The following is an 18500-nucleotide window of genomic DNA, read 5'->3' as shown; positions in this document are numbered from 1 at the left end:
AATTAGTCTGAACATTTCATTTTCTCATTTCAAAAATCATGCCACTAGCAATAGTTAAAAGTAGGAGAAAAACAAACAAAAAAGCCCTTAAAAGCTACCAAAGAAAAAACTCTAAAAAAGTAAAGTTCATTTCCTCTTGCTAACTTCGTTCATCTAAAGAACCTGACATTCCTTGCTGAAAGATTTTAAACATGCAAGAATCACAAATTCAGTTTCTAACATGATGGCCTTTTTGTTCCCAGGTTAACCTAATTGGCAGACAGTTTACATGGAAATGCTGTGAAACAGCACCTTAAAATCCAAATCTTTTTGTATTTCCGCTGATCATTAAAAAACCCAAGGGGTGTATATTCTGAAAGAGTATGCATTTGCCTTTCTTTCCTTGACCAATTTTTCCATTTCAGGGATCTCCATGCAGTATGGTGGTTCTCTCCTTCAGTGCCTCCTACCTCCCCAGAGGGAGCTGAATTTTAATAGCTGCTCGTGTTCTAGAAGCTGACAGATGAGTAAACTATTCCCACGTTGGGTGCTTTTTAGAGGTATCTCTTCTCATTTCAGGCTACCCAAGAGTCCCATTGAGTGCCATGGATAGTGATTTGATAAATTGTCTCCTATTGGTCAAAACCTGTTATTGTACTTTTTAAAGAATCCAAGTCCCACTTGAGGCCTAGCTTCCTCATTGGTAAGGTTGCCATCTGACTCTCATTCTTTGAGAGGGACTGGGAAAGCATACAGCAAGGCTTTCTCAATATTTATTTTCTCTAATTCAAAACATTGTTTTACTCTGATGATTTCTCTAAAATGTAAGCAAGAACAACTTCCTGTGACTTTTTTTGCATCTATTCACCCAATGCTGAGGTATGTCAGCTATAAAACAGCAATATCAACATGCTATTAGAAGTCAGAAGTGGAAGATGAATATGTATCTTCCTAATGAAAAGCTGGACCTTTTAAGAGGTCAGGGCAACATTTAAAACACCGAAACAGCAAGATGTGTGGAACTATCCTACTTAGTATCTATATAGGTTTGCTCACCTAAATATCCATTAATTACTATGTAATTCAAAGATAAATATAAGCTTTTCATAAATCCTTTTAAAGTCTTGGTACAATAAGATGCCCCCACCCCGCAAATGAAACCTTTCTCAAAAGTCTTTACATCATTTGCAAGCTCTGGAAATTGATCTACTTCCTGTTATCCTTTGTCCAGCTTTGTAGAATTTCTCTGTATGTAGGTATGACTAGTACTCACCCAAGACTCAAAAGGACTCCTATGCAAATTTCTGCAAATATTCTCCTAGATAGCTCCCTCTTTTCCAGAACATGTACCAAAAAATGCAAACCACCTCAGCCTTCCCAAACTTGAATCTTTAATTTCTCAACTCAATAAGGCCAACAATCTCTGTCTCTGTGCCTTCAGTATGCAAATTGCCAGCAGCCAGAAATCTGGGGTAATTGTTGGGATCATTTAGCTGTTTCTAAACTCCTAAGAACCAGAGACCATTTTTACCCGTTGACCAATGTCTGAAATTTTTTTTTCTCTATTTTGTTTAGTTTTCTAGTTGTTCATAGCAGGAATTTAGTCTAAGCCTTATTATTCCCTCATGGATGGAAGAAGATAAGTCAGACAAACAAGGATTCCATGCTTGTTTATCATAAATGTAACTTGAAGAAGTTATTTAACTAGCTCTAGGACTCAGCCATATAACAAAATGCATCAACAAGTTAAAAATACCTTTGTTAAAATTTTGATCTAGCCTAAAGTTTAGATTAAATGGCTCTCATTTTTTTATTATTGAAACAGCATAATCAGTAGACATAGTTCTGTATTGTGTACATATTTTGTTGTATCTTCTGCTGATTGTACCCATCTTCTGTTAGAAAAAAGGGAAAAATGTGATTTTTATAGACACGAGGAAAACTGGTCTATGCAAACAACGTAATTTATAGCAACACTGGGATATGTGTTCACTTTAGTTCTGACTGACTAAAATCATCATGAGAATTGATGTATGACAATGGCTTGGCAATTTCTTATTCTTTCTCATCACGCCAATTCTTAAGATGATAGCTGTCATGCAGATGTGTGAGTGTTGCTATTGCACTAGGTAACTTTGCATGACTCAATTTTTTTCTTTTTGAAAGCTGAAACCTGAATTCTTAGACTAAACAATGAATAAATATTTCAGAGATGAGTTTTATAATTTACTTCTGAAAAACAGATTTATTGTCTCTAGAAGTTTAAGATATTGACAGAGTTATTTGCAAATTCATTTTCACTGACAAATTTTGAATTGAATTGTCTCTAGAGGAGTCTTAAAAAAAGAATACCTTACACACAGGCTGCTGGAATTTCCTGCATTTCAATTTCATTTACTTCAGGTGACATTATGATATACTTTTAGGATACTTTAAATTCTTGATATCTGTATATTTTTGCATGTACTCTTTACATTGTTGGATATTCCTTCTCTTTTATCTATGCCTTCATAATCTCTGCTCACCTATCAAAACAAATTTATGTCATCTTTTAAGCCTCTCCCACAGCCCTACCCATTAGTGAGATGCTTCTTTTATGTTCCCCCTTAACACTTTTTGCATAATAAGAACTAACACCTAGATATAGCACTTCCTATGTTCCAAACTTTGTTAGAAGTCCCTTGTTTTTTGCATGTATTAGTTCTTTTAATTTTCATGACAGCTCTATGAAGTAGGTAATATTATTATCTCCATTTTACAGATGAAGAAACAGAATTATAGAGAGTTTAAAGATGTTGCCTAAATTCACAGGCAGGAGATTTGGGGATTTAAATATAATCTGGTGCCAGACTCTGTTCTTTTTATTTTTAAGTAGCTTCATTGAGATTTAATTTACATACTATATAATTCACCTATTCAGAGTGTAAATTTAATGGCTTTAGTATATTCACAGACATGTTCTACCATCACTGCAGTTTTAGAATATTTTTACTCTCAAAAGAAATTCAGTTCCTATTAGCTACCATCTCCCAAGCCTCTAACCTCCCCCAACTGTAGATAATCACTAATCTACTTTCTATCCCTATACATTTGTCTATTCTTGATATTTCATATAAATGAAATCATATGATATGTGATCTACTGTGTCTGGCTTCTTTCACTGAGCATGTTTTCAAGGTTCATCCATGTACCGTGTTATCGATGCTTCATTTCATTTTATTGCCAAATAATACTTTGTTTTATGGGTATATCACTTTTATTTATCCACTCATCAATTGATAAGCATTTTAGTTGTTTCCATTTTCTAAATTATCAATACAGGTGCTATGAACAATCCAAAGAGGAAATTAATAAAGCATTTTCATTTTAATTTATCAAAAGAATAAAATAATTATGAACATTTGTGTATAATTTTTTATATGGATGTATGTTTTCATTTCCTCTGGGAATATACCTAGAATGGAAACTATGAATTATATACAACTCCGTGTTTAAATATTTGAGGATTTGCCAGACTGCTTTCTGAAGCAGCTGAACTATTTTACATTTCCATCAGCAACAATTGGGGTTCTAATTTCTCCATAAACTTGCCAACATTTATTATCTGTTCTTTTGATTTACAGTCATCCTAATGGGTATGAAATGGTAGCTCATGTGGTTTTGATTTGTATTTCCATGATGGCAACAGTGTGTGTGTGTGTATGTAGTCTTTAGGGTTTTCTATATGTAAGATCCAGTTATTTGCAAATATAGTTTTACTTCTTCCTTTCTAATTTCATTCCTTTTATTAATTTCCTTGCTCAATTGTGCTGATTATATATCACCATTATCCATGGTGAGAACTGACATCCTTGTCTTGAATAGTGAGAACTGACATCCTTGTCTTGTTACTGAATATAGGGGGTTATGGGTGCTTTCAGTCTTTCACCATTAATATGATGTTAGCTGTGGGTTTATACATGTTCTTTATCAAGTTTATGAAATTCCCTTCTATTACCAGATTGTTGAGTGTTATTTTTTATCATGAAAGAGTGTTGGATTTTATTAAATGCTTTTTCTACATCTATCGAGATGATCATGTATGTTTATTCCTTCACTTATTAATACATTATAATGACACTGATTTTCATAAGTTGAAACAACTTTTCATTCCTGGAATAAACTTCATTTGGTCATGGTGAATAATACTGTTTATATGATTAATAATTTTGTTAGATTCAGTTTGTTAGCATTTTGTTGAGAATGTTTGTGCCCATATTCTTATTATGTTGTATTCATTGTAGTCTTTAACCATTCAGCTCCACCAATTACTGCCTGATTGCTTTATTATTCTCAACAGTGCCCTGGGTTTGCTCAGTAGTTTGTAGAAAATCAATTTTTATAGGGGTCAGTTTTGAGGTCAGTATTTAAAATTTATTATGATTCCAGGAGGGATGTTCTTAGCTATCCCTTTCTCTGGTTTTCTCTAGTGAACTATCTGGCTTTTGATTTAGCCTGTTGCTCTTAATTAAGAAGAGCCTTAGACTTGAACTTCCCCTCCTGTTTTAAATAATTAGAGAATGCTAAGTGTGCTCCTTTCTTATAAACTGCCTCTCCCTTGGGCAAAATCCTCATGCTACTACTCTGGGTACTGAGTTAGGGGGTAACATTTGGTCTTCTCCACTTATGTATGTTGACTTGAAACCTCTGTTTTTGGAGCAAGCTAGAGTGATGCAGTCAAGACCCCGCCCTAGTATTCTAGGCTTACCACACTTGGAGTGGAGACTGTATCCCATGGATTGGGGCTGGGGCTGGAAAAAGGGAATCTACAGATTCTTGGCCATGCTCACTAGGAATTTAGCCTCTTTAAATTGGAGTTGAAGGATGTGAAAAATACTAGCAGCCTACCCCTATAGGTGAGAGAAGTCTTGATTAAAATTTTAGGAAAGAGAAAGCCATGTCTTCCTGTCCAAACCTGCTTTGAGTGGAGTTTCCGCTAAGCTGAGCAGGCCTGAGGGTGAGGAGTAAGAAAAGGGGCAAGATGAGGCTCAGATGCCAGAGACTCGTGTTGTTCTGAATGGGTTTTAGTAAATTTTCTTAAATAAGTATTAATTCATGTTCTGTATGCCTTTAAGAAAATTTCTAGAGACTTCGTTTTATTTATTTAGTTATTTACTTAGTTTTTTGCAACTTTGGTGGTTTAGCTAGGGAGTGGGTCCATGGAACACATCACCCGCCACCCCAGAAGTGAAATTTTTCCAGCAACAGTGTTAACTACAGTGCTATATACTGTGTACTTCCAATGTAGTAATTACTACATGACATTTACCACATTTTATCGTGACTTTCAGTTTACTTTATATAACATTCACTGGAAATTTTCTCAGCCAAAGTTGTCATTTTTGTCTGGAGTCCTAAACCAAACTTGATTATTTATTAACTCTTGCAAAGGGAGTCCTCTTCAGACACTGCTGCAGGAGCTACCAGGGCTTGCCATCAACTCCCTTCCCATCTCCTTGCTGTTCGTGCCTGCCCAGTAAAGTCTCTTTTCAAGCTCACTTTCTCAGCCACTAAATTTGCCTCTAGGTTCAAGAGGCTAAAAGTCTGGACCTCAGCAAAGCTTGAACTTCTGTGGGGCTTCAAAATGCTGACAATCTCCAAAGAGCAAAAACTTTGACAATGTCCTCAGCAAAAAACCTTAGCACAATGACATTTCAGGACTATTACTATTAATATTTTCTTAGTTCTTAGCTATCTCTTAGTTATATATTATCATATAGAGTCTATTTAAAAGTAGCCTAAAACCAAACCAAACACAATTTCTGTGAGACAACATAATGGACATACAGACTTTTAGAAATTTGTATTACTTATAATTTAGGCCTTTTTTGCGGGGGGAGAGAATACCATGTATTTTTTTCATTTTTCCTCTAGGAAGCACATGCTTCACTAGCAGGAGAGTTGCTGTAGTTTTCATTGGAAGGTTTTCAAATTAAGGTAACAGTGACTGGGTCTAAAAGTCATGATCCTGCAGTTTATGTTTGCTAGTCTGTTTTAGGGTCCTTTCAATAATTTCCCACAAATATCTAAAGTTTGATGACAATGATTAATTATGCTTTCATGATAATTCATGTTCTTCTTTAGTTAATTTACACATCATTTTTCTGTCGTAGAATTAATAACATATTTAGAAACACTCTGAACTTAACCAACTGCTTTTGCATTGTTTAATCTCATAATAACACTGTGTGGCTGGGTTTATTATTCTTCTTATACAGAAAGAAAAATTGAGATTCAGAATAGTTCCTTGGCTTCCATAAGCTCAATGATCTGTTAAGTAGAAAAGCTGAAACTTAAACCGATATCTTTTAACTATAAATTCAGTACTCTTTGCAGTATATGCCAAATGATTTTTAGTATGAGTATGTTGACAAGACTAGGTGAAGAAAAGGCAATGAAATAGCACTTCCAATAAGAAAATAAATTGTATATTATTTACTCTTTTGTTAAATGGTACGTTTCTTTATCTTACATTGCCATATATAAATTACTATATCTAACTTTCATGCTTTCTTGTATTTTGTACAAATTGGGAATGTTGCCTACATGTTAGTCACAGTGTTCTTTAATATAAAAAAAATAATAATTTACTTTTTACTTGTATTTAATATAAGCAGGTTAATTTTTTAAAATTAACCCAAGAGAAGAAAAAATTCTTTCTTTCTATTTGGATTGATGTTCTTAGAAGATCGTGACATTCACAATAAACTTTATTTTACTTTTTTTGCCCTTTGTTCATTTTCCTGATTTTTGTCTATGGATTCCATAGATTGTGGGAACATAAATTATGAAATATCAGTCCACATGGAAATGAAAATATTGTGGAACAAAGGACAGTGACTTTTTAAGACCATAAGAATATTAAGTGATTCTGTATTATTTGTAACTTTTCATCAAATATGAACTTGTTACTGCATAATATGAACGATTCTTGATGTTTTGAATTAAAACTTTCTAGTTCTTTGCCTTAAAAGCACGTAGTTATTCGAACACACTGCAAATGGGTTGTCATTTCTCAGTGTCAACTATGTCAAAGATTTAATAATTGGATAATCTTTTGTCATCTCTCTTGGAAATTTGGACTTAATAGATGGAAATCAAAGAATGAAAAATCCTACTACTTCAGGCATAGTCTTGTATTCATCCCTGTTCTTACTTTGGTAATCACAGAGTTCTTCACTTCTTTTCCTTCCTCCTATTTTTCCCTTTCTTTCTCTCTTGTCTCTCTGTCTCTCTCCCTCTCTTTTCTCCCCTCCCTCTCTCCCCGCTCCACTTTATCATTCTGTCCCAGCCTCTCCAAAATGTATTTAATTCACAGGCTCTATTTTCAGATAGAGAAGTTAATAATTTTGATAAAATGGTTTGTGTGGAACTCCTTGAAAGCAGGGACTACATCTTATTTATCTTTGCTTCTCTGGGATTTACATGGTGCTTAACTTACAATATATGCTCAATAAATAGTTACTGAGTTAAGGCTAATAGTTCAGGGGGTACTATACAATACTGTTTTATCTTTCTATAATATCAGGTAACATGTAAATTTTCACAAGAAAATAAGACCCACTAAAAAAATTTCAAGAAGTGAGATTAATAAGAGGGAAATATTTTAGAAAAATAAAATTACTCTTAAAATGATAACTCAGGCATCTGCCTGCTATACCTTTCCTGTGATGAGTTGTTTGAGGAAGCTTACCTTTCTCTCTACATGTAGTTTGGACTTTGCTTTATGTGGTATTGGTTTAAAATAAGCTCTTTATGCATTTTCTACTTTTATCTTTCTATGAGTCTAGTGATAGTTTTAGTTTAGCAGTAATTTTTTTCACTGCTATTACTGTCTTTTTCTTTTTTTTTTTCAATTGGCTTCATTTCTTACTGTTATTTCTTTTCTTTTAGAGGCATCCTTTAAAATAGTCTCTCTGTATAATGGCTTCTGGCTCAGTTTTGTTGAATTTAACTTTCCAGGAATAGCCATTAAATTAATTAATTTTATAAAAATACCATGCATATGTTACTTAATCTAAAATGTTTTCAATTATAAGATGCACAGTCACTTTACTTACCACTAATAAAAAAAAAATGCTGCCAATTACAATTGCATGGAGATATCAATTGAAAGATGTATTCTGATTTCAGAAATGTTAAAATGTGGAAAATCGTATGTTGCGGAATTTATAAATATAGAAAAATTACCACCACAGCTTTACCATAAATTTACAATAATATATTTATGCAAAGTTATTTAATTACTTTTATGGTAATTTTAGCCAAAGGAATACTGTGAGAAGGGACAGTAAATAAGACAATGACACGGTACTTTTTCAAAAATATTGAGAACTTTAGAAGATATCTTGCCAGAATGAACTCCCGAAAGTCAGTATCTTTGTCTGTTTTGTATGTACCTTAAGCACCTAGAAGGAAGTACTCGATAAATATTTCTTAAATGAATTTATGAGTGAATTCCTGTTCCATTAGTGATGCCATGTATCTGTTTAAAGCAAAACCAAATCAAGCAAATAATCATCAGTGAGTTCCTTCTAAATGCCAGCTTATGTTTTTTAGATATCTTATACTTCTTCTTTCAGTATAACTTCTCAAGCTCACCCTTCTTTTCACTTTTTTCCAACTTCTTTTTATAAATATTCATAATTATTATGATGATATTTAGAACTCAGTGAAGTTTTCAGTAATATTTTGTGAATTACCATAAAAAAATTAAATGATATAACCAGACATTTGTGACTATCCATACTTGTACACTTAGAAAGTTAAAAGAAAAAAAAAACTTAATAACTGCTTTGTAGTAATATATTTGGTCCCTTTGGCAAGAAGTAGAAATCAGTAAGCCAAATGTGGAAACGAGTTTAACAGAAGGACCAAGCTTGTAGGGTCTGAACTTTATTCTCATACTTTCTTTCCCTCCATTTCTAAGATATTTATGTGGCTTTGGTGATGGTTGATATAAAATTATCCTTATCTGATGCCATCTAGAAAAATGTTCCTAAGTTATATTGCAGTCTCAATAGTTATATAATATTAATGTAAACCTAACATAAATTCACTCTGATTCCAAAGGCAGAATATCACAGTAACTAAGGACGTGACCAGTGGAACCAGGATCTCTGGGCTTGAAACTTATCTCTGGCTCTTGTTAGTTATGTACACATGGAAATTTATTCTTTTGTGCCCTATTTTCATCCTTCTAATATAATTAATATAGTTCTTGTAGAGTTTGTATAATAATTAAATAAGTTGACACATGTAAAGTTCTTAATAAGTCCAATCGAATAATAGATGCCAGTGATGGTTTTTCTCTGTGTTCCCCTCCAGACCTACTGTGTCCTTCACTGCCCTGACTTTTATGGTCTTCATTACTTGGGCTCCCTTGCCTTCTGATTTATGATTGGATTTGCAACTGGAGACAATGAAAAAAGATAAAAGGAGGAGGAGTGACATTGGGGTAACCTCCTCCCCATTTTGAGGTTTGGGGTTTGGGCAGTGATTCTCTTTATCCTCTTCCTGTGCCAAATAGTAGCCATAGCTAGTATTGAGTGGTAGTCTCTCTCTCATGGCTCTAGAGCTATTGCCAGGTCTGTTAATACTGCTCCCTCCCATGCCCCATCAGATTTCGATGTAGTCAAGGCTTGCTGTGAATCTAAGTTCTGGCACTTCAACATCCCTTGACAATTTCTTTAACCTTATTTACATTCTTTGTTAATAATCCCTTTATTTAATTCTCTTCAATTAACCACTTGAGTGTACCATTAATTGCTCCTGGGATCATAAACAATATAGTGCTGATTATTTAGTTTAAGATAAATATTAGGTTATTTCCTTTAAGTCAATAAAGTATCATTAACAGTGATAAGAATGGAGGTTTCAAAACTTAGGTGAGGAAAATCAATTTTATTAACCTGAGTGTCATTGACAGCATAAATTTCCTAAGAAGCAAAGGGGCTGTGTGCATGTGTGGAACTGGAACTAGATTTCAGTTAGAATGGAATAAAGGGTGAAAGACTGTCCTTCAGGGGTTTTACGCATGGTTCTTTCCTCCTATTTCTCCCTTTTCAAGTGCTGGAGGTAAGTACTTGGAATACAAGGGGGTGGTGTTTGGGTGGCCAAATCAAGTCGAATATAGATCAAATCCAACTTTCAAGGTTAAGTGGGCATCCAGATTTTGGAGTTGCTGGGTGAGTTGAGGAGAGAGTGATCTTCAGTGTTGGGTGGAAGAAGCTTGCAAGACCGAAAAAGTAAGAGCTAGATCTTAAAGGTGCCTATAGGAAATAAATAAGAAGGTCATAGCTGGTTTCCATTCAATTAGGAATTAAAGGAAGAATCAGGAATCCTGACAAATTATTAAGAACAATGGTTGTATATCGTGGGAGTGTGATAAGTGTAACAACTTTTACTCAACTGGGCACCCAACTGATACATCCATATTGCATCACAAAAGACTTGGGGGAAACAGACTGTTTCCATATCTCCACTCACTAATCATATTCGGGGGTTGTGCAGAGCTGAGTTTGCAGGAAACAGAGACCATTATGAGTCATAAAAGTGAGATTGAGGCATGCAGGTATTAACACTGTGTGAAGCAGTATCATTTTATTTACGAAATAGCAATCATTTTGTTCAGACTGGAAAGGAATTTAAAATAATTGGCCTTATGAAGCTTTCCCAATAAAACCCACTTTCATCTTATTCAGAGTTAAACATTTCCAACTCTTAAGTCAAGTAAAATCTTATAAATACCTCAATTCTCACACTTATCACAGTAGGGGTAGAGAGAGTATAATACAATGTTAAGAAGGAAGAGGTTAAGTGGTCTGAAGTCAGAGTTCTTGGATTTGAATCTCAACTCGCTCTGCTACTTACTCTCTGTGTAATCTTTTTTTTCTTTCGCTTTTATTTATTTACTTTATTTTTTTATTAAAATTGTTGGGGTGACATTGGTTAATAAAATAAGTTTCAAGTGTGTTCACTACTCAAAGTTAAATTTCCTTCCGTCACCAAATATGTGACCCCCTTTGCCCTCATCTAACTCTCCTATCTCTCCTTCCCCTCCATTTCCTCTGGTAATAACTAATCCACTGTCCGTGTCCATGATTCTCTGTTTGTCATGTTTGTTTGTTTTCAGTTTTATATCACACATATGAGTGAAATCATATGGTTCCCAGCTTTTTCTGTCTGACTTTTATTTTCTGTTAACTGATTACTCTCTATGTAATCTTCCACAGTTATTTTCAATCTCTGGATGTCTCATTTTCCTCTACCACATTCTTTGGATCAGAATACCATCTATTTATTGAAAATAGTGTGAGGACTAAATAAGGTTATATATGCAAACAAATTAGTAGAGTTTTTGGCACACAGTAAATTGAATACACCTTAGCTGTTTTGTTATATGCCTCCCCCCAACAAGATTCTATGCATACCTTGATGTATGAATATTCCTATAAGATGATATTAGTCATATCGATTACCAAGTCTATCACATGATAAGGACTAAATGTTTGCTTATGACTAAATAGGGTTAACTTGACTTAAAATTTGAATCTCAAAGACAAAAGCAAAGTATATATATCATCTTTTATTGCAGATGTCCCCTGAGTTTTCATGTTAACCACTACAGAAAAGACTATTAATAGTTTACTGCACTTTAAATGTCTTTTTAAAAGTATTAGCACATCAATGGAAATGCATTGGGTACCTACAAGAGTACCTTCGCATTTAAGTTGTGATTTCTTCAAAATACAATTATTTGCCCAAAAGTAAAAATCATATTAAAACAATAACTAGGGGTAAGTTATAGGCATTAAAAGGGTGGTAGTGGTGGTGGTAAACTACTCATTTGACTTTTATAGAGAATATCACAGGTTTTTTTAATACCATGAAATTATGTTGAGTCAACTTAATTTGCATTAAACAAAGTACAAAGAGCAGTGGTTGCTGTTATAAACTTTGCTAAACATCCAATTAGTATCAACATATAAAAAAAGACTGCTCTCCCTGTTTACTAATTTTATAATTCTTTTAGTCAGTAAGAAAGACTTTTTCAAATTTAAAACAAGTAAGCTTTCCCGAAGGAAAATAAAGTTAAGAACTATGGACTATTGGTTTTGAAATGTGCTGTAAATTAGCACAAAGCCAAGCACATTGAAACAGCCAAGGAGAGTGTATATCTTCATGCTTAATGGCTATTTAGACAGTACCCATTTGAGTATTTTACTATTTAAGAATACCTCTGTTAATATTTTATATGCTTATTGTGAGAGAATAATATATGTTATTAATAACATTTATTGATTTCCTAACAGGTAAATAGATTTATAATAAACATTTCACAAATATAACCCATTTAACATTCACAGAATCACTAGATGATAAGTGCTATAGGGACAGAATTGTTAGGCAGATAAGTAGACCTGAATGAAGGGGGAATGAAGGCCCAGCCCAGAGACCTCCTTTGGGCCTCCCCGAAACACCTGTTTTATGGTTAAAGATTACCATTACATCCTGGAATACAGGAAGTAAAAACCACAAAACTAATGGCTGGTTTAGTCTGGCCACAAGCACCCGAGCAACTAGGACATATACTGACCTTCCTTAACCTTAGCCTAATTATACCTTCATTATAATGTCATACATATGTCTGGAAGTTTATGAATCTAATTATAACAGACTGAATTCTGAGTAACCACATGCACAGTAGACAAAGGGTTACATAACAGCCAAATATCAATCAAATGACTTCACGTGCCAATCATCTAACACCATCCCTGTAACCACGCATCAAGGGCCCGATATAAGGTTTACTTCCCGAATTCTGCAGGGCTGTGGCCATCTCAAGCACACTGTTTCTCTCTTGAAACGTACTTTAGTAAATTTTACTTTTCCTAAATTTTGCTGATCTGTAAATCTTTACTGCATCGGAGGAAAGAACAGGGGCCCCCTCAGCACCACCAGGGCAACAACAGATTTGGATCACTCCCAATGGTAACAGAATCATATTTGTTTTATTCATCAGTGTCCCCACTAATCAGCACTGAGCTTGAATATGGCTTATATTCAGTAAATATTTATTAAACAATTGGATGGTCTTTCCTTTGAAGTGGGTCCATACCAGAAAAGTTTGGCTTAGTTGGCTAGTGTTTTAATATTACTGAATGTACAGCTTTAATCAAATCTACACTTGTTTGGCATGGGCATCTACATTTCTGCATACTCTAGGGTTCAGTGAGAGAATGCCTGAAGGATACCTTCACTTTATCATGTGTAGAAAATTGTAGAAGGGAAATCGTGCCTAAAATGTCTAAGAATATTACTGACAAAAGGACTAATTAAAAGAAAAGCCTGCAAAAATCTGATTCTGATCCACATTAACTGAGGGCTGGAAAAATATAACTAATAAAAATATCTTAGAAAAAGCAGAGTCAGGATTTTTTAAAGCTCTTTTACGATTACAGCATCAGTTAATAAGACATAAAGAAATGAAGGATAAAGTAACCTCTAGAAGCTAAACCATGAGGCTCAGGTCAGACTTACCAGAACAGTCACCACACGAAGAACCACTCCACGCATGTTATTCTCCAGTTTCTTGTCAGTCAGTGACCCATTCAGCCCTGTGACAGGATTCCAGCATCCAAGCTGAAAGATAAAATAGCTTGGTCACTTTTCTGCCTGAAGAACAGTCCAATCACCTATATATAGACCTTTCAGAGAACTGTGTGATAAGTCTTGAAATAATTGATATAGGAAGGATCGTGTGCAGGTTTTCTTTTTTAATAGCAAATGAAGCCATCAAAAATGCCATTTCCTGCTTTTAAATACCATCATATGGCATATGACAATACCCGACATGGTTTAGGAAACTCGCTGAGGACATTTGACTTAATGAGGAGTTATAAATACACCCATAGCTCAGTCCTAGTAATGCTCTAATTGGGAAAATAATAGCACATATAATTCTAACATAAAGTCTGTTCTAATACATCAATTACTGCACCAGTTAGATTTTCTTACAATTTCAATGGTTTTAATTAGATCTTACACTGCTTTTATTGGAAAGAAAAAAAAAAACCTACAAGATTTTTAATGTGGTTAGAAGGATTACAGCTTTTTATTTGAGAAAAAACTCATGTATATGGATTTGTTTTTAAGTATTCACAGTACATAAAACAATATAATTTGCCTTTTTTGTCAGTGCTATCGATATGCTTGGAAAATTTTGGCAGCAGCCTTTCCCTTAAAGTCTTGCCATGATTCACTGCTCTTTACTCTCCAAAATACTGATTTAATTTTACATCCTCATGTAGTTCTTATCTCTTGTAATATCCAAATATGAGGGCTACCGGCTTTAAAATTACTGCCTATAAATCACATCAGGATAAAAATGGATGGCTCTCAATTCAGAAATAAGGAGAAAAGAGAAATGCTTTGACTTGAATTAGCAGATAACTGCTTAAAAAGCAAAGCTGCAAAGAGAAAGTTGTAATGCATATGTTGGGAAGAAATGTCATACTATTAATCCTGATACCAGATCCATGAGCCTTCACATTTGGGAACCAATTCCACATTTGCATGTTTTAAAAACATGACAAACCTTTACGAATATCCAGAGCCTATTTTGATTAACTGAATGGTTTATAGGGGCACATTGTTATTTGTGTTGCTTCTTCCTGAACGCTGTGATTTATTTCCTTATATTGCATTTTGTTTGTGGTTTCCAAAGCCATCAACATACTGGGAAGTCTCTGTACTAATGATTTAGGTGATTTTATTAAAACTCAAGTTTTAATTTGAGCTCTCCAAAAGGTGTTTAATTAAGAAAACTAAAATGTACATAATATATCTTAAAAGAAGAGGATGTCACAGTATAAACAAAAAGCAAGCTTTTTCCTTAAAATAATTTGGAAAAGGCTGCTAATTTTTGATTTCAACTGTAAAGGCACATTAAATTCATACAATGATATGTCATTCTTAGTTACATAAAAAGTCTAATTAGAATTTAGATCCAATTAGCAAATCCAAATGTGTTGAAAGGCTAATTATCAGAGATACTGTAGTCCTCTTGCCAAAGTTAAAACCTTATAAAATTTCTTTTGAGCTTTTGTTCTCTTCTGAGGTCAACCAAAGTCTATTCTCATCACATTCCTTGATGTGCACTTTTTCTTAATTAGGTCTTTTAAGATTTTATTTTCCTAGACCAAACAGTATTGGTGGAAAAAGTGATCTGCAACAAGTGAAGAGCTAAATTTCCAAAGTGCTATTCACATTTTACAATTATATTACTTAAATCTAAGCTGAATAAACAGCTTTTATTATATCATCTTGTTTAAGATTAATATATCTAAGCTAACAAAGTAAGCACAGACATTTATTTTTTTCTCTCTTCGAGGTTTTTTTTTTTTCAAGTTTGGTGAACTTACTGTCAATTTGCCTAAATAAATGACATCTATTAGTGCCAACCTGACCTCAGTATTTTGGTGCACTGACTATTCAAAAACATTTATTACCAGAATAAATAAAACTGCTGAGTAGTTTATTTCAATAATGCTCTGGACAAACATTTTAAAATATGTAGTTTCTTCATAATTAAGTCCTCCTTTACACATAACTGAATACAGTTAATGGTTTAAAAATCCTAAAGCACTCTAGTATTCGGGGGTTTGAAATAACAATAATAAAAAAGCATTTGGAGTAATTAGGTAGATATAGCTTGTCTTCAGACCTAGGCAGTGACTTAAACTATATTTGTACCATATATGATGTTTCTTTTCTCTCTTTTTTTTTTCTTTTTATTCACAATGATTTTTTCAGTGGCCATGTCTTTACTAACTCTATCTTTCCCTTTGTCCTTTTGGAGAATTGCTTTCTTTTTTCATGCCTAGACAAATGTTCCAAGTGATCCAATTTTTTTCATGACTGACTTCCTGGTTTAGCAATTTTAATGGTTGGTCAAGTGACCTGAGCCAATTGAAATCCTTTCTTGCCGTTTTATTTTTAATATCGTGTGTGCATGGTGGGTAGGTCAATAAGTCAATATGAAGTACTCATTTTTTTTTAATGTTTGGCCAGATTCTCTCATATACATTACAAGACATAATTTTCTCCTTTGCTTGATGAAGGTTTTTCATCTTTCTATTTCTTTCCTTCCCTCCCTCCCCCACTTCCTCCCTTTCTTCTTTTCTTTCTTTCTCTTTTTCTATTAGACTCACATGTCTTTTGATCAGAGCACTTGTAAAGTTGTTCCTGCTGTTAATAACAGCAGTCTGTATTTGGAGATTGATAACTTCCTTTTACTTAATAACTCCTTTTACTTGAGTTCTTCCTTCATATGCACAGACTCCAATACTTAATGTTACCTGTGGACACCAATAACTAAGATATTCAGAGACTAGTTTTGAGGTAGAGAAAGTTTAAGATTCATTCTCTGGAAAACTAGAAATAAAATATATCTACTCATCACATATCAGCATAACAAAAAGGTTATTAAGAAAGTACAATAATACTTATTTCCTCATTGAATAGAACTATTTCTTTTATATATATTTTTGGAATACTTTCTGCATGTCGGCCATGGTACTGAGCTTTTCATACATGATCTCACTGAAGCCTCAAAATAACTTTATCAGAAGGTGCTGTTATCATTATTATTTTGTAAGCATAAAAAGGACTCAACTAAGGTCACATATCTACTAAGAGAGGAAACAAGGATTTAAACTAGTGCTTTTAAAGGTCAGACACAGTGTTTTTAGTTGCAGTGCTGTTTTACAGGTTACAAATTCTTTTCATCAACATGATCAATTTAAGGTAGCTATAGAAGATATTATTCTCATTTTATAGTCAAGAAACCTGAGACTCAGAACTGTTAAGTGGCTGGCTCAATATAACAGCTAGTGCTTTTACATTGTGGCAATACAAGTTAAAAGGCAAAATCATCACAATCATTTTTACAATATACATTGTACATAATATGTGCTAATCATCTGAGAGCTTTACTTATATTAATTAATTTACTTCTCAAAATTGCCTTATGAGAAAGAGATCAATATTATCCCCATTCTACAGAAGGGAAAACTGAGTATAAAAAGGTTTTGCTCCTTCCGCTCTGTTATCTTTTATCCACTTAAACAGTCAAGAAGCATTAAGTAAAATAAAGTGGCAGAAAAACGAAGTGACTAAGAGGTTCTCAAAAATATTTCTGAAAAAATCTACTTTGTGTGAATAATTTACTAAAGATAAGTGTGGCACACATTTCATTTTCCCTAAGCCTGATAATGCTTCTCAAAATATATACCAAAGATGAAAGCGAACGTAAAAAACAGCAACATATAAAGGAAATGTTGATTACCCATTTTTTTTGAAAGATTTCTCAAGTTTTAAGATCCTTTAATTTCTGTTCATATCCATTCATCTCCCTGAGTTTTACTTCAAGCTATTTTGTTTTACTGTAATAACTCTTTCAATAATAAGCAATAAAAATGAGTTATGTTCACATAGACCTAAATCGAATTTGTATCTACAATGGGTCATATTTCTTGCAGCATAGCAAGATTGACAGGCATAGTGTTTGATAAACACTAGAAGAATTTCACTTAGGTTCGAGTGTGAGACTTATCTAACAACTTTTCTGATTTCATTGTTTGAAATTTCGCTAACTTGACTTCTCTGGCTATGTGGAGAGGTTGTTTTTGTCTGATTGTATTTTTGTTTTGTTTTTTGTCTTTTACCTTTTTTTTTTTTCTTTTAAACAATGAGGTCAGAGACTAATAAAAATAATGCACACAAAATATCCCTATACTATCTATTCAGTTGAGTACTTTCTAAGTAAAAAATAATAAAAGTGGCCCCTGAAGCACATAAGATTTACAGAAAGTCTTACTACTGATGGCAAAACAAGATTCATTATCTTCCATAGTTTGGCAGTCTAGAGAAAATTTAGAAGGGATAAAAAAATAAAAAGCAATTCAATTTCCTTTCAATTACAGTGTATTGATTTCTATAGTATTTTTTGGTTATTGCCTAAAGTCATCGTAAAAGCTTAAAAATGCTTAATGCTTTAATTATTTCCTTCATTGGAGCTTTAGAAATAATAATCTTGTAAGCTTTCTATTAAAATCAATGTAATAACTAGTGTTCAACAAACTGGTTGATGTATTTGCATGAGAATAGTAGTATGTTCCTAACATTATGTGTTTTGTCATTAATAAATGACCAAGTTTTAGATATTGACTCTTTTTCCCTTGATATTTTCACTTCTCATTTGTTGGCCTTTAAAAGATGACGTGTCACTTACATCACTATTTTTCAGGCAGTGTTACAATGTCAAAAAGAGCTGAACTGTTCAACGTTAATTTTACGCTCAATAGCTTGTTGGCTTTAATAACAGGAGTCAAGAGAGCTCTTAATTGGATACCAAATGGAATTGCCTACATATATTAGCTTGTATTCATATGGAACAAATGAATCCTGCCTATAGGACC

General features: G+C 33.5%; 1 protein-coding gene across 3 annotated transcripts in view; it reads right to left on the bottom strand.

The window, feature by feature from the left end:
- Positions 1-18500, bottom strand: part of GRID2 (glutamate ionotropic receptor delta type subunit 2) — a 1244525-nt gene that overhangs the window by 306788 nt on the left and 919237 nt on the right. For all 3 annotated transcript variants that reach the window (XM_039845721.1, XM_039845720.1, XM_039845722.1), the window contains one exon: positions 13561-13662. In XM_039845721.1, the coding sequence (XP_039701655.1) occupies positions 13561-13662 (102 nt within the window). The remainder of the gene's footprint in view (positions 1-13560; positions 13663-18500) is intronic.

The sequence above is a fragment of the Pteropus medius genome, unplaced genomic scaffold (genome assembly GCF_902729225.1).
Source record: "Pteropus medius unplaced genomic scaffold, Ma_sr-lr_union100, whole genome shotgun sequence".
Lineage (NCBI taxonomy): Eukaryota > Metazoa > Chordata > Mammalia > Chiroptera > Pteropodidae > Pteropus > Pteropus medius.
Note: the sequence above shows the minus strand (reverse complement) of the source record. Positions and strands in the feature narration are given on the sequence as shown.